Genomic DNA, 16,041 nt, shown 5'->3' with positions numbered 1-16,041 from the left:
TCACCAATTCCTCAGTGCCACGCATGCGCTTAACAGTCTGGAAAGGAGCCCCCTGCTCGCCATCCTTACTCATGACAATTTTTTAGCCTTCAAGGAATGGGTGACTGCAATCCTCCCACTCAGATTCCCCAACAACTGGAACTGAGAGGCATGGGACCTCAACAGCAGAGATGACAGTCACCACAACTAGAAGCCACCAACAGCCCTATACTCCATGAATTTATTTAGTTCCCTTTTAAAGTTGTCCATACTGATTGCAGGGCATTAATGGTTTAGGATATCTAACCTTATATGATTACATAAGGGAGAACATAATCTCGCACAGATTCTTAAAAAATATCTGTACTGAGATTCTATTTCTATATTTCTAGCCAACAATGGCCATTTAAGTTGATGCAGATATAACATTATAGTTCTTGGTGATAAATATGTTTCCTTTATCAAGAGCCATTCATTTAGGAATGGACAACTATTGTGTTATCCTCTACTCCACATGACTACAATTAATTCAAACAGGAAGTTTCTCTGGAAGAATCTCTCCACTTTATTTTATTTATTTATTTATTACTCAAATTTAGCTACTGCCCATCTCCCCCAGAAGAGGGACTCTGGGCGGTTTACAATAAAATCCCACATGAAACATAAACTTTAAAATCACATAAAACAATTATGATAAAACACAATAAATAAATAAAATCCAAGAGAGATGTAAAATCCAGGCTGGTGGGAGGGACTCTAGGGTGCAAGCCATCCCCAAGAATGGTTATTCACTTTCCCGCCCCAGGCAAGACGGCAGAACCAGGTCTTCAGGGCCTTCCAGAAGGTCAGGAGTGAAGGGGCCTGCCTCACCTCCGGGGGCAAGATATTCCAGAGAGTGGGGGCCACCACAGAGAAGGCCCACTTCCTGGACTCCACCAGATGAAATTCTCTTATGGATGGGGTCCGTAACATGCCCTCTCCGGATGATCAGGTGGGGTGGGCCGATGTAATGGGGATGAGACGGTCCCTCAGGTAACCTGGACCCATGCCATGTAGGGCTTTAAAGGTAATAACCAACACCTTGAATTGGACCCAGAAGCAAACTGGCACCCAGTGCAGCTCGCGCAGCAACGGTGTTATATGTGCCTACCTAGGGGCACCAAAAATAGCCCACACGGCTGTATTTTGGACCAGCTGAAGCTTCCGGATACTCTTCAAGGGTAGCCCCATGTAGATCGCATTGCAGTAGTCTATATGGGAGATAACCAGGGCATGAGTGACTGTTCGGAGGGCTTCACGATCCAGGAATGGGCGTAACTGGCACACAACCCAAAGTTGCACAAAGGCCCTCCTGGCCACGACTGCCACCTGCTCTTCAAGCAGGAGTCGTGAGTCCAAGAGAACCCCCAGATTACGCACTGAGTCTGTCTGGGGCAGTGCCACCCCATCCAGAACTAAAGATGACAGTTTCCCGGAAGATGAAGCCCCATCAACCCACAGCCACTCCGTCTTACCAGGGTTCAGTTGAAGCCTGTTGTTCCCCATCCAGACCCCCACAGCCCCCAGGCACTGAGAAAGGGCAGTCACTGCATCACTTACCTCACCCGGGATAGAGATATATAATTGGGTATCATCAGCATACTGATGATACCTCAACCTGTGGTGATGGATGATCTCACCCAGTGGTTTCATGTAGATGTTAAGCAATAGAGGAGAGAGAACTGAACCCTGTGGCACCCCACAATGGAGGGGTCGAGGGTCGGATCTTTCCTCTCCTATCACCTCCGAGTGTGACCAGCCCTGGAGGAAGGAGGTGAACCAGCGTAGAACTACACCACCCACCCCCAACTCCCTGAGCCATCCCAAAAGGATACCATGGCCAATGGTATTGAAAGCCGCTGAGAGGTCAAGGAGAGCAAGGATGGATGCACTGCCTCCATCCCGCTCCCGCCAGAGATCATCCATAAGTGCAACCAATGCAGTTTCTGTCCCATATCCTGGCCTGAAACCTGACTGAAAGGGGTCTAGATAATCCGTTTCCTCCAGGACCCTCTGGAGTTGTAACGCCACCACCTTCTCAACCACCTTCCTTAAAAAGGGGAGGTGGGAGATTAGACGAAAATTGTCCAGCACAGTTGGGTCCAACGATGGCTTCTTGAGGAGGGGGCGCACCAGTGCCTCCTTAAAGGCGACCGGGAACACCCCCTCACTCAAGGATGTATTTACCATTGCTTGGACCCAACCACACGTCACTTCCCGAGCTGCCTTCACCAGCCAGGAGGGGCATGGATCTAAATAACAGGTGGTGGCATTCACAATCTGGAGGATCCTGTCCACTTCCTCGGGTCCAACAGGATCAAACTGCTCCCAGATAACAAGGCTAAAATGTTCCCTCGGTATCTCCACAGACCCTGCTTCATGCATGGAGTCCAACTTAGACCGGATCCGAGTGATTTTATCCTGCAGATGCTCAGAAAACTCTTCCGCACGGCCCTGTAGGTGGGTCACTGGGCCCACATTCCCCAAAAGGGTACGTGTGGTCTTAAACAGGGCCGTCGGACGGCAATCTGCGGATGCAATATGAGCGGAGAAATACTGCCGTTTCACCGTTCTTACCGCCACAAGGTAGGCCTTAATAGCGGCCCTAGCTTGTGTTCAGTCGGATTCGGTCTTTGTCTTCCTCCAGCGGCACTCTAGGCGTCTCTTAAACCTCTTCAAAACTCTCAGCTCCTCCATGAACCACGGGGAGTGTCGGGTTGGATGAGGAAAGAGAGGCCGCACAGGTGCGATCCTGTCCAAGGCCCCGGCCACTTCCCTGTTCCAGGCAGCAGTCAGGGCCTCCGCTGGACTGTGCAGCAGATCCCTGGGCACCTCCCCCAGCTCCCTCTGAAACCTCACTGGGTCCATCAGTCGCCAGGAGCAGACCAATCGAATGGATCCTGCCTCCCTGCAGAGGGGAGCGGCATAGGAGAATCTCAGGGCCACCAGGGCGTGATCTGACCATGACAATGGGCATAGATGCGGCTCTCCCCTCAGATCACGTTGCCACTGCTCCGACAAGAAGACCAAGTCCGGAGTGAGACCACTGTCTCAAGTCGGGTCCCAAATGATCTGGGAGAGGCCCATGGCTGCCATGGTAGCCATGAACTCCCGAGCTGCCTCCAAGGCACGTCCCAGGGAAGGCAGATTGAAGTCCCCCACAACCATAAGTTTGGGGAACTCCACCGCCAAACCCGAGACGGCCTCCAGCAGCTCAGGCAGGGAGGTTGCTACCCAGCAGGGGGGCTGGTACAGTAGCAATACTCCCAACTGTTCTCGGGAACCCAACTTGAAGAACAGGGTCTCACACCCGGCAACTTGTGGGGCAGGGCCCCTGAAGGCCACAAGAGACTCTCGGATGACAACAGCCACCCCTCCTCCCCTACCCTGATATCTCGGCTGGTGCCACACCCGAAACCCAGCTGGGCACATTTCTGAGAGGGCTACCCCCCCGTTCTGAGCCCAGCCAGGTTTCAGTGATACACGCCAGGTCTGCCCCCTCCTCTGCAATCAAATCGCATATGAGGGGGGCTTTGTTGTTAATTGACCTGGCATTAAGCAGCAGCAGCCGGAGACCAGGGCCCTCAAGGATCTGCTGTCCAGGGCCCGAACACGCCACCGGTAACAAACACCGGGGGCGTCTTCCCTGAAGATGGCCCACCCTCCGGTTCCCGTCTTTACCAAGCGTGGAGAAGATAAAGGAAGAACCTTACTGCATGTCCATGCCAGTCTGGGTGCCTTTGAAGGATGGCAGAAAGGGAATGTAATTTACTTAAGATAGCAAGTTAAGAACAATAAATTTACAGAAAATCTCACTGAAGAGCAGACACATACCTTCAGCCCCTGTTTGGCTAGCTCTTTCACTTCCTGCCAGATCTACTAAATTCTGAAAAATTGAGACAGTTTGTTAGGCTTAGATTTTATTTAAGCTCACTTAGAAGGTTTAGACCCTTTTGCCTTCAGTGGAACTTGCTGAAGAGCATAGTCAAATATTAGACCTGATGAGTCACTTACTGAAATTCAGAAAGCACTAATATTAAAAATTGAGCTTTCTGCTGCTGCTTTTAACATAAACAATTTGATAGGATGCATATTAGAAATATATTAGCCTATCCATTCTTAATTTAAACCAGACAGATGGATGAATATAAACGTTATTTAATATTTATAAAGTTATACCAGTGTCCTTTCATATCCCACTTATAACCTATGTACCTTTTACAAATAACTCACCAAATGAGAAACCATTACAGCTCCCTCATAGCTTGAGCTAGTAGTATCCTTTTCTTTACTTTCAATGATCTGAAAAAAAAATATAATGAGCCAGATTTAGCAGTACTTTCATATATTAGAGAACAGAGCTAGACAGAAAATGCAAATAAGTGAACAAACAAAACAAACAAAAACAAATAAAATGAACATAAAAGCAACAGCAAAGCAAGATCTAAAACACTATTTTAAAATATCCTTAAAATGTCTGGGAGAATACCTAGGCATTCACCTAATACAGAAAATTGCATAGTGTAAGTGACTTCCAAGTCATTCAAAGTAGTAAGTAATAGCTAATCTTCCATGCAGAACATGGAATAATGACCTTAAGTTACAGGAATGCAGATTCTAGTTCAGAAAAAACATCCTAATGGTGAAAGCAATTTACAGCAGCTCCGATTGCCTAAGGAACCGGTGGGGTCTCCTTCTTTGACTGGCTTTAGACAAGATTAGATGTCTGAGATGCTTTAATTTGGATTCTGAATATAGGTTGGACTGGAGGGCCTAAAAAGTCATTCCAACTCAGTGGTTCTAGGTTTTCCTGGAAAGCATGTCATAGATAAATCAATATAACTGAAAAAGATCTTACCCTATTTGGCAATAGTAGGGCTACAAAAAAACTGGATGACCACCAGATGGCAGCTGAAAGACCCCTCCAGCCATATAGTAGTTGTCCAGAGTTTTGTAGTCCAAACTTGGTACCCTTAAGAAGAAACACTTGGATGAGAGCCCAAACAATGATCTTAGAGTCAAAATAAGTAAAAAACTATAGACGATGTTCATCAGATAACCTCCATCTATTTATAACCACCATTTTGAATTGGATCTGTGCAGATATCAAAATCCTGATAAAATATGATTATATGAATTAGTCCTGTGCTAGCAAGTTCATCCAGTTAGCCTATATTGCACTAACTGAAATGTCTAATTTGCTTTCCAAAGCAGCCCAGTGTGTAATACATAGTAATAAATCATAAATGTATAGCAATTATTAATCTAGGATTAATAATTCAGGATTATTTGAACTACTTTTTAAAAAAAAGTTATAGTTTACATATCCAGGCAAGAATGGGTATGATCAAAAACAAAGATGGCAAGGACCTAACAGAAGAAGAAGAGATCAAGAAAAGGTGGCAAGAATAGACAGAAGAGCTGTATAGGAAGGATAACAATATTGGGGATAGCTTTGATGGTGTGGTCAGTGAGCTAGAGCCAGACATCCTGAAGAGTGAGGTTGAATGGGCCTTAAGAAGCATTGCTAATAACAAGGCAGCAGGTGATGATGGCACCCCAGCTGTTCAAAATCTTTCAAGGTGATGCTGTCAAGGTAATGCATGCTATATGCCAGCAAATTTGGAAAGCACAAGAATGGCCATCAGATTGGAAAAAATCAACTTATATTCCCATACCAAAAAAGGGAAACACTAAAGAATGTTCAAACTATCGAACAGTGGCACTCATTTCACATGCCAGTAAGGTGATGCTCAAGATCCTGCAAGGTAGACTTCAGCAATTCATGTAGCGAGAATTGCCAGATGTACAAGTTGGGTTTAGAAAAGGCAGAGGAACTAGGGACCAAATTGCCAATATCCGCTGGATAATGGAAAAAGCCAGGGAGTTTCAGAAAAACATCTATTTCTGTTTTATTGACTATTCTAAAGCCTTTGACTGTGTGGACCATAACAAATTGTGGCAAGTTCTTAGTGGTATGGGGATACCAAGTCATCTTGTCTGCCTCCTGAAGAATCTGTATAACGACCAAGTAGGAACAGTAAGAACAGACCACAGAACAACGGACTGGTTTAAGATTGGGAAAGGAGTACGGCAGGGCTGTATACTCTCACCCTACCTATTCAACTTGTACGCAGAACACATCATGCGACAAGCTGGGCTTGAGGAATCCAAGGCTGGAGTTAAAATCGCTGGAAGAAACATTAACAATCTCAGATATGCAGATGATACCACTTTGATGGCTGAAAGCGAAGAGGAACTGAGGAGCCTTATGATGAAGGTGAAAGAAGAAAGTGCAAAAGCTGGCTTGCAGCTAAACCTCAAAAAAACCAAGATTATGGCAACCAGCTTGATTGATAACTGGCAAATAGAGGGAGAAAATGTAGAAGCAGTGAAAGACTTTGTATTTCTAGGTGCGAAGATTACTGCAGACGCTGACTGCAGTCAGGAAATCAGAAGACGCTTAATCCTTGGGAGAAGAGCAATGACAAATCTTGATAAAATAGTTAAGAGCAGAGACATCACACTGACAACACATAGTTAAAGCAATGGTGTTCCAGGTAGTAACGTATGGCTGCGAGAGCTGGACCATAAGGAAGGCTGAGAGAAGGAAGATCGATGCTTTGGAACTGTGGTGTTGGAGGAAAATTCTGAGAGTGCCTTGGACTGCAAGAAGATCGAACCAGTCCATCCTCCAGGAAATCAAGCCAGACTGCTCACTTGAGGGAATGAGATTAAAGGCAAAACTGAAATACTTTGGCCACATCATGAGAAGACAGGACACCCTGGAGAAGATGCTGATGCTAGGAAGAGTGGAGGGCAAAAGGAAGAGGGGCCGACCAAGGGCAAGGTGGATGGATGATATTCTAGAGGTGATGGACTCGTCCCTGGGGGAGCTGGGGGTGTTGACGACCGACAGGAAGCTCTGGCGTGGGCTGGTCCATGAAGTCACGAAGAGTCGGAAGCGACTAAATGAATAAACAATAGTTCACATAACACCAAGCCACAACAGGAATCACACACATTAACTGTAGTGCATGGTGTGTACCAGGCTAATTTCCCCTACCTTAAGGGAACAGCAGTCAATCTTTCTTAGGCTGACATCTTCAAAAACCATGATGTCTCAGAAGCCTTGGAGCTTCAGTCCCAACACATCTGAGTGATGCTAATTATTGTATATACTGTATTTCCCCATAAGGAATTACTTTATTTATCAGTGTCATGCATATTGTTAGAAGATAATACCCAATACAAAATCTAAAGAAGAAAAGGCTAAGGGAAAACCTGATGGGAGTCTGTTCACACTTGAAGGACTATCACAAGAAAAAGGGTGTGGATTGATTCTTCATAGTGCATAGGATAACAACCAATGGATGGAAGCTTTACATAGTGAAATCCCACCTCGAAATAATGAAGAATTTCCTGACCCTGAGAGCTATCAACCAGTGGAATTATGGATGTTCCATCAGGGTACTTTTCAAGCAAAGATTGAACAGTCATTTGTCTGGGATGGTCTCAGGATTCATGGTCTTTTCTGGGGGCCAGAGTTGAACGTCTCCAACCTTATGATTCTATGAAATCATATACTGTATTAATCCAGGATTTTCATATCTGTGCTAAGAACTCGATGGCAACAATGTTAAGGTTTTCTAATCAATAAAGAACATGCTCCTGAAAGTCACCAAGGGAACATTACATTTATCATCATAAATCCCAAAACCCTGAGGTCAGAATTTTCTTCATCAGGCTTGTGGCCTTATTTGTCCTACAGGAATCACTAAGAACATAAATGCCTCAGTCCATATGGCCCTCAGCCCAGGTTCTTTTACCTGGTGGGAAAGAAGTGCCATTCAATCTTTTGCATAATGTGCTTATTTAGTAGCTGCATGGCAGATGCTGCTGAACGCCTAGCCAGGAACTAAATGAAGGCAGGAACATAAAAATCAGCAATCACTTACCATTCTAAAAATTGTATGAGAACGGCTGCTTCTCTCATTCATTTTCGTCTCACCATAGTGCCTGTTCTCTGTTAGAAGAAAAATCAGATATGAACTAGCTTATTCTCTTTTCTCATAAAATAGGGCTCAGCAGATGGTGCCTATGAACACATGACTCCACCCGCCCAGCTCCTGAATCCACCAGACTGCTGCACAACCCTTCCAATTTTTCACATCTTTCCTGGGAACTCTCATAGCAGCCCTTTACTTCCCCCAAAAGGGCAGAAGATCACCCCACTCCTACAGCGAGGGATAGCAGCAGCACAGATGATTTTCCTCATCTTTTATTTTCAAGGAAAGAGCTGAAATTTACTGTACCACCAGTGGCTGTTTCAGCATAGTGGTTTCGTTGCTGTGTGTGTGTGCATGTTTGTGTGTGTGCCTGAGGGAGAGAGAAAGAAAGTTGTATATGTGAGCACACATGAGCATGTTCTCTGCGTACGGGGAAGAGAGATTGTATGTGTGATGGGGCATCCACCTACATTTTATGTATGCTCTAGGAAGGAGACAATAAGAAAAAGATGTATTGAAGATGGTGTGTATTCATTTTCAGATGCTCGGGCCTGACTTTTGACAGGTCTAGAAACCTGGGATTTGCATAAGATGCTCTGTTTGCTTAAACGATATCAGATAGCAAATCTTACTTTCTCCTTTCTCCAGCCAGCTCATAACTTGCTCTGGAGAAACCACTACTTCTTCACTCAGATCTTCAACATAGATTGTCCTCTGCAAGCGATTGAAACGTTAGGTTATTATTACACCAGTCAACTTGGATTGATTCCCCCCTTCCAGTTCTCAGTCCTTATTCCAAGAGCTAGGGTTTTGGGTCTCTGGAGCTTTAGGACATCAACTGTGACTGTGGAACACCAGGTCTATTTGTAAGAAAAAACATCCTCATCCATGATTGGATGGAAGAGAGAACCAATACAGCCTGCATCATCAAAACTTGTTTGGGAGAGGAGGGGGTGTTTCCATCTTGGAGAACTGCTCACATGGGTTTCTGGTCTGACACCAGCTATGGCCTGAGGCTATGGCCCCAGGTAGGCGAGTTGGGTAGTAATTTTCATCCATGTGACTCTGCTGGCATCCAGAGGGACTACATCACAGATAACCAGATATGAGACCCTATTTGTCCAGCTGGTTTGCTGCTTGATGGCTCAACTTTATCACATGGGTGGTTGTGTAGTTACCCAGATTGCTTGTGCTGAAAGACTTCAACCTGCTTTTTCTTGGTGAGGGGTCTGGAGCTACCCAGGATTTCATGGCCACAACAACCATGGACCTGACCCAACTTATTGAAGGGCTAGCTCATATGGGAGGTCACACCTTAGATTTAGTTTTTGTCCTGAGGCAAATGCAATGTGATCTGAAAAGGTGTGGGGGAGGGATCAAACTCAGCCTCTTGTTGTGGGCACATCACTCTTTGATTACTACAGCATTTTGCAGTGCCCATCCAACGGGACCTAGAAAAGGGGCATTTTTATCACAGCCCCATGCTTCAGAAATCCCTTTCTATGAATATCCAGTCTATCTCTCCCCTCCTGGGTTTCCGGGAGTAATTAGGTCTTGGCTTTTCCATTTAGCCTAGAAAGAAGGCATGGTTTCATTGCTGGAACGCATTGGTGACACATGATTTCATCTGTATCTATCTATATCTCCCTTATGATGCTGTTGAGATCCCTCCACCACCAGTGGGCTTGTTTTTATTGAGGGTTTTTTCCCCTAACGCATGTCTAATTGTTAGCCACCTAGAGCCTTTGGCAATGAGCAGCATACAATATTGGAAATAAATACATAAATAAAATGATATTGACAGGATCCAGGGATGACCTTCCAAGTTATTCAAACACATTTTCTCCCTCTCAGTGCTTAGTTTCAGCAGCATAATTTAGCTCCTCCACTTCCTTAGTTCTCCTACACTGATGATGTCACCTAGTATGGAAATGAAACATTTGCAACCCAAAACCTACTTAGAGAACTCAAACAACGCAACAGCTTCCTCTTTACCCAAAGTTGTTTTTGTTAAATTATTAGCAATTTTAAAAGCCTGATTCATCTGAGGCACTGACTGATCAGAATCTACAAATCGGTCTTCTGACCACTATATTCTAAGATATTACATGGGATTTATAACCAAAGAAATGACCTTGTCAATTTTCAGAACAGAATTATTTTAGCAGACCAGAACCACACAAGAATAAAGCAAAGACATTTTGCCAATACGGTTGATAAAGTATATCACCCGAGATTTCAAGACCAGAGTGTTCCCGTAATGCAAGGATCTGTCCAGCCTCATGTACTTACATTGATGTCTTCACGAACCACCAATGGCTTCTTTTTCCTAATGTTACTGCACAGCAAATCTTGTATAGTTTCATTATGAATTTCCATGTATGATATACGGAGTAGGAATTCCCTGTTTGGAATCTAAAAATTATGAGATGTTGCATTCATCAATATGTTTGAAGACAACTTGATCTGCAAATACATTTTTATTGTCAATGCCATTAATCATAAACTTTCCTATCTGTATTCCCAGCCATGATTTATTACTTATTAGACTACAACTCTAATTACATCCAGCCATCTCGGTCAGTGATGATGGAAGGTACAGTCCAACACCAAAGGATTCATGGTTAAAGAAAGGCAAATTAATACATTGATAACACACTACGTATTGTTCATAAGAACTTTCTGGTCAAAAAGCAGTCTTCTATGCTTCTCAGCTTGATTCAGTTCACTCTCTACATGATCAAAAAGCTTGGCCAAAGAGGCTTTAGCTGCTGTTTTGAATTTTGGAAGCATATTGAGGACACTCATGCAAAATCATTTTTCATAGTTACTGTACATCTGAAAGGAAACTAATGAGATCACTCCCTTTGTCTACCCTCCCAATATCTCTCTGTGACCCCAGCTTTTTCTGGGCAGATGAGCACACTTCCCAACGACAACTGTGAGCATGCTGTAGTTTGCTTTTGGCTCTGGCAGCCCCACTGATATACCCCAGCCCCTCCTCTCCTCTCTTCCACTGTAATCCTCTGAACAGACTGAAGGTCAGATCAGATGGCCAGAGTTTTGCAGAGAATCCTCCCTGATTATTCCTCCTTTAAAAGACACATGACTGGTGTTAAATCAAAAGAACATTCACAGCTTCAATGAAAGGCTCTAGAGAGTTGCTTTGAACTCAGCATAGTTTTGCATGAAGCTGGTAAACCAGAGGAAGGGACTCTCTGGTAACTTTCCATTTTCTTCTAGCCTCTGGGGGGTCATGACACACACTCGAAAATGCTGGCATAAGTGAAGCTAGGAACTGCGGTTTCAATACTAGTCTTACCCATTTCTGCAAAACTGTTTGGATAACTGAAATATAAATATTCAGTAGAATCACTTACTCTGCAGATAGTATTGAAGACATCATTAATTGCCATGGGTAAGATACCTGGACTATCTTGGGTACCCAACATTGTATATGTTTTGCCTGATGCTGTCTGACCATAAGCAAAAATAGTCCCTAAAAAGAAGCAGAATGATTAGCTCAAATCAATAGCCACATGCAGAAGTATGCAAAAGGATTGATGTTTAAAGTACCATTATATCCCTGAACAGCTGACTTGATAATAGAAGCAGCCACACCTTGGTAGACTTCCTTTGTACTGTTCTCAGAGTGGAACACGCGATCTTCAAAAGAAGGAAAACAGGTTAAATTTGTAGCCCAGTCCCTGAAATCATCAAGCCAATACTTTGCAAGCTAAACTAGCTTTGCACATCCAGCCCTCCAAAACCAGTTCCTTGAGGATATATTATGCCGTGAGCAACAATTGTACTGTATAGTGAATGACCTGTATGACCTGTATTAGCATTTGCATAGTTATTTGGTTTATGCTAATCAGAGATATATTTTGTATCATATTTAATGATTATACATGCAGTTATTATTCTGGAAAATGCACTGTAATTCATCTTTCTGAGGATGAATGAAGATGTAAGAAAATTCACCAGAAAGAGAAGAACAGGCAAGAACAAGAGGTCATAAAATTCCAAGCAATGGAACTACAGAAAAATGAAGTCAGTTGGAAAGCAGAAAATCAGAAAAAGATCTAAAGACTAAAAGAACAAACAGGAAGATCCCTTGTTTGTAATCTAAAGAATTTGCTGAGAACAACAGAAGTTTTATGATGTTAAGTGGCAAAACTCAGAGAGACAGCTCAGCTGGCCAACATGGAGAAAAGTAACAAATGTTCCACCAAAATGATGACCTCTGAACAACCTACCATGTTCCAAGGGCTCCTCTGATGTTTGAGCATCAATAGGGAACATTACTTATCTTGTTGATTAACTAGCTTTTTACCCCCCCCTTTTTTTTTTTTGTCATCCCAAGGCATAGTACCTACCTACTGATCCCACTTCCTTTCCCCCCCACAATGACAACTCTGAGATGGGTCAAGCTAAGAGAAAGTGACTAGCCCAGTGGCACCCAACTGGCTTTCATGCCTAAGGGGGAACTAGAACTCACGGTCTCCTGGCTTCTAGCTCAGTTCTTTTAACCACTATACCAAGCTGGCTCTCAGTAAAACTGAGTTGTACTAAATTTATGTGTTGCTCTCGTGCTTGTGATTCAACTCTCCTTTCTAAGAAGCTTGAAGTGCAGAACTGATCATATAATGTGGACTGAGAAGTAACTTCAGATTAACAGAATTACAGGATGTTTTAACTTTGTGGACAATTTGGTTCATCCCCTATTGAGAAATATTGTAGATTTGAGTATGTGTGCCCTATAAGAGATCTGTGAGGAAGAAAAAAATTTTTTACACTATTCCAGTGTAAGTACCACTTGGATTTTTTATCCTTTATTTTTTATTTCTATTTATAGTATTTTTTACTGTATTTTACTTTTTGTATTATTGTGATGGTTTTAATCGATTGTTGTAAACCGCCCAGAGGCCTCCGACAGGAGGAGATGGGCAGGGATAAATTAGATAAATAAAAAAAGTAAGTATTTGGACATGATGACATTGTCATGCAGGAGATATGACTTATATAACTTGTGCAATGACATCATGAAATTGTGACATCATCCTCCCCCACCGCTGGATCTCCACTGTTGAGCCAGTGAAGGTAGCTTTCAAAGCAATGTTAATTTCCATCAAAAGGATAGTGTTGGCAGATTTCAATGTTTTTGCTATGACTCTTCATTAGAGACAGTTCAAGATTTCATATCAGAAGCCTTTTCAACATTGGCCACATTCATGGTGAAGTATACTCTTGTTCTGTGTTTTAGTATTACCCATGGCAATTCTTTATGACCAGTTTTGGCCCTTTTAAGAAGGATTGTTAATATTTTAGAGGATAAACCAGTAAAATAGATACCTTCTACCTCACAGAACCTTAAGCTACATATTTTGCCTGAGTTTTTTTTTGTAATGGAAAAGTTATATCATTTGTTGCCAGGTTTCACCAGAATGATTCATGGAAATGCAGAGACGGGGCGCATGAATCTTACAAGCTATAAGTTGCCCATCCTTGTCCTGACCTGATCCAAAAAACAGCTACTTCTTGGAGATAAAAATGAAAGGCAATACTGTATGTAGCATGAACAGCAATAGTAGAAGATAAAGTATGCAACTAAACAAGTCAAAGTGTTATTACTCATCCATATATTTACAAGTGTCATTGTTCTGGGCATACAAAGAAGAGAGACATCCTCCCTCCATATATGCCACCAGAGAAAATACAGATTACCAATCAATGGATTATATTCCATGCTTCAAAAATCAGTGTGCTTGTGCTGTATACATGTTGTTGTTTATTCATTTAGTCGCTTCCGACTCTTCATGACTTCATGGACCAGCCCACGCCAGAGCTTCCTGTCGGTCGTCAACACCCCCAGCTCCCCCAGGGACGAGTCCATCACCTCTAGAATATCATCCATCCACCTTGCCCTTGGTCGGCCCCTCTTCCTTTTGCCTTCCACTCTCCCTAGCATCAGCATCTTCTCCAGGGTGTCCTGTCTTCTCATTATGTGGCCAAAGTATTTCAGTTTTGCCTTTAATATCATTCCCTCAAGTGAGCAGTCTGGCTTTATTTCCTGGAGGATGGACTGGTTTGATCTTCTTGCAGTCCAAGGCACTCTCAGAATTTTCCTCCAACACCACAGTTCAAAAGCATCTACCTTCCATCTCTCACCTTCCTTATGGTCCAGCTCTCACAGCCATATGTTACTACGGGGAACACCATTGCTTTAACTATGAGGACCTTTGTTGTCAGTGTGATGTCTCTGCTCTTAACTATTTTATCGAGATTTGTCATTGCTCTTCTCCCAAGGATTAAGCGTCTGCTGTATACATAGAATATGCATCTATATACTAAGATCAAGAGAGTTAGTTACTAAATTTAGTACAGCATTTTTAATTAATCAAGACATGCCATTTATGAGTTCTCCTACTAGTTAACACAAATTCATGTTGAATGCCTCACGAATACACATTTCAGGACTTATGAGGAACTTACCAAAGACAAATGACTTGGTCCCATCTATTTGTGATACAGTACAGTCTTCACTTTTCCATGAAACCTGCCCTTTTTCATCAAGGTCTTCATTTTCTCTTAAAGAATGAATTAGGGTTTTCAGGTCAGTAGATTATTTCAGGAATAGAGAGAAATCTCTTCCCTAAAAATTGCCATGCCTCTTAATGAGCTTTAAGTTGGTCTTACCCAGGTACAACATTTGTTCGTAGTTTCTGACATTAAAACTTCTAGGAAATGCATGCTACACTCTGTAACTTGGTGTGTAAACTAACATGAGAAAAAGTATATAGAGTTCATTTGTAGTTTTACCCAACTATAAAATGGAAATAAGAGCCATTTGATTCACTGCTGTTCAGAACCACTGCTTGACCTCTATGGAGATTAGGAGCATTTCACTTTGATTATGTGCCATCAAGTCAGTGTTGACTTTTAGTGACCATATAGACAAATAGGTTTTCTCCCTAACGAGTGCATTTCAGACAGAGACACATTTGCAGGAAAACTATATAGAATAGTGAGGTTAGAACCCAAGTCATCCAGATCATAGTTCAATATTAAACATTTCACCATGCTGACCCAAGGAAGCAGGGGGGTGTCTGCTTCCCTCCCTCTATACTGTATGAAGCCAGTTTCTTACTTCTCTGTCCTGTTAAAATTTCTATTGTTACCTGGAATTTTTAGGCTTCATTATTAGCTTTTTAAAAAAGGTGATATTAGCATTCAAGCATGGCATCCATGCCTTCTTTTCACCTTCAAGAAACCATGTTTTCCTTTTACCCAAAACCCTTTCTTTCATGCACAAAAAAACAGCCTTTTCAACAGCTAAACAACAGAGAGCGTATTCTGAAAGTCCTTGAATACAGTTGCAACTTTTAAGATCACACAAACCCGGCTGGGAAAGGGAGTGAGATAGCTCATAAATTTGCCACTTGCGGAATGTTATCTAGAATCAGTGTTTTCTGTTGTTCAATGCTCACATGTAATCAATGTTTTTGTTTGATTACTTGCTTTATGACGTATCACATATACCGAATGTGTGTCTCATTTGCCTCTGTACCCTATAGAAGGACTTGACTCCCCCCCCCTTTAATAAAGGCTTTTGCCTGGATTGCTGCGTGATTCGTGTTTTCAAGTAGGCAAAAAGCCACTTTGCAAAGTTAGTCTCTCTCCCAAATTCAGGGACCAAGTTTTTATCAGCTCCACGCCAAACTCGGGGTGCCTGAGTTTCTAGGCAACACTATCAGTCCCTCCCTCAGTCTAACCTACCTTATAAGGTCCGTAGTAAAAGGGAAAATTGGAAAAGAGACCTATCTTGAACTCCTGGAGGAAAAGCGGACTACAAAACTGACGATCAAAGACCCCGAACCAACCAAATAAAAGAAAGGCAACAAACGAGAACCCAAGTCTCACATCCGAAGAAATAAAATCACCTTGCAATAAGCGGCCGCACTCTCACGCAAACGGTAACACCACCTTCCTCCACCATCTCACCCGGCTTCCC

At 42.9% G+C, this 16,041-nt stretch overlaps 1 protein-coding gene across 1 annotated transcript in view; it reads right to left on the bottom strand.

Moving 5' to 3' along the window:
- The window catches only part of CENPE (centromere protein E), a 61,996-nt gene extending 49,664 nt beyond the window's left edge, over window positions 1–12,332 (bottom strand). Inside the window, exons 1-8 of the mRNA XM_063310732.1 lie at window positions 12,287–12,332; window positions 11,604–11,693; window positions 11,408–11,526; window positions 10,320–10,442; window positions 8,660–8,741; window positions 7,977–8,044; window positions 4,252–4,320; window positions 3,853–3,904 (exon numbers count right to left, since the gene is read on the bottom strand). Of these exons, the coding sequence (XP_063166802.1) occupies window positions 3,853–3,904; window positions 4,252–4,320; window positions 7,977–8,044; window positions 8,660–8,741; window positions 10,320–10,442; window positions 11,408–11,526; window positions 11,604–11,693; window positions 12,287–12,332 (649 nt within the window). The remainder of the gene's footprint in view (window positions 1–3,852; window positions 3,905–4,251; window positions 4,321–7,976; window positions 8,045–8,659; window positions 8,742–10,319; window positions 10,443–11,407; window positions 11,527–11,603; window positions 11,694–12,286) is intronic.
- Between the last annotated feature and the right edge of the window lie 3,709 nt (window positions 12,333–16,041).

This window comes from Candoia aspera, chromosome 8 (assembly GCF_035149785.1).
Source record: "Candoia aspera isolate rCanAsp1 chromosome 8, rCanAsp1.hap2, whole genome shotgun sequence".
In the NCBI taxonomy this organism is placed as follows: domain Eukaryota; kingdom Metazoa; phylum Chordata; class Lepidosauria; order Squamata; family Boidae; genus Candoia; species Candoia aspera.
This window is presented reverse-complemented; position numbering and strand designations above follow the sequence as displayed.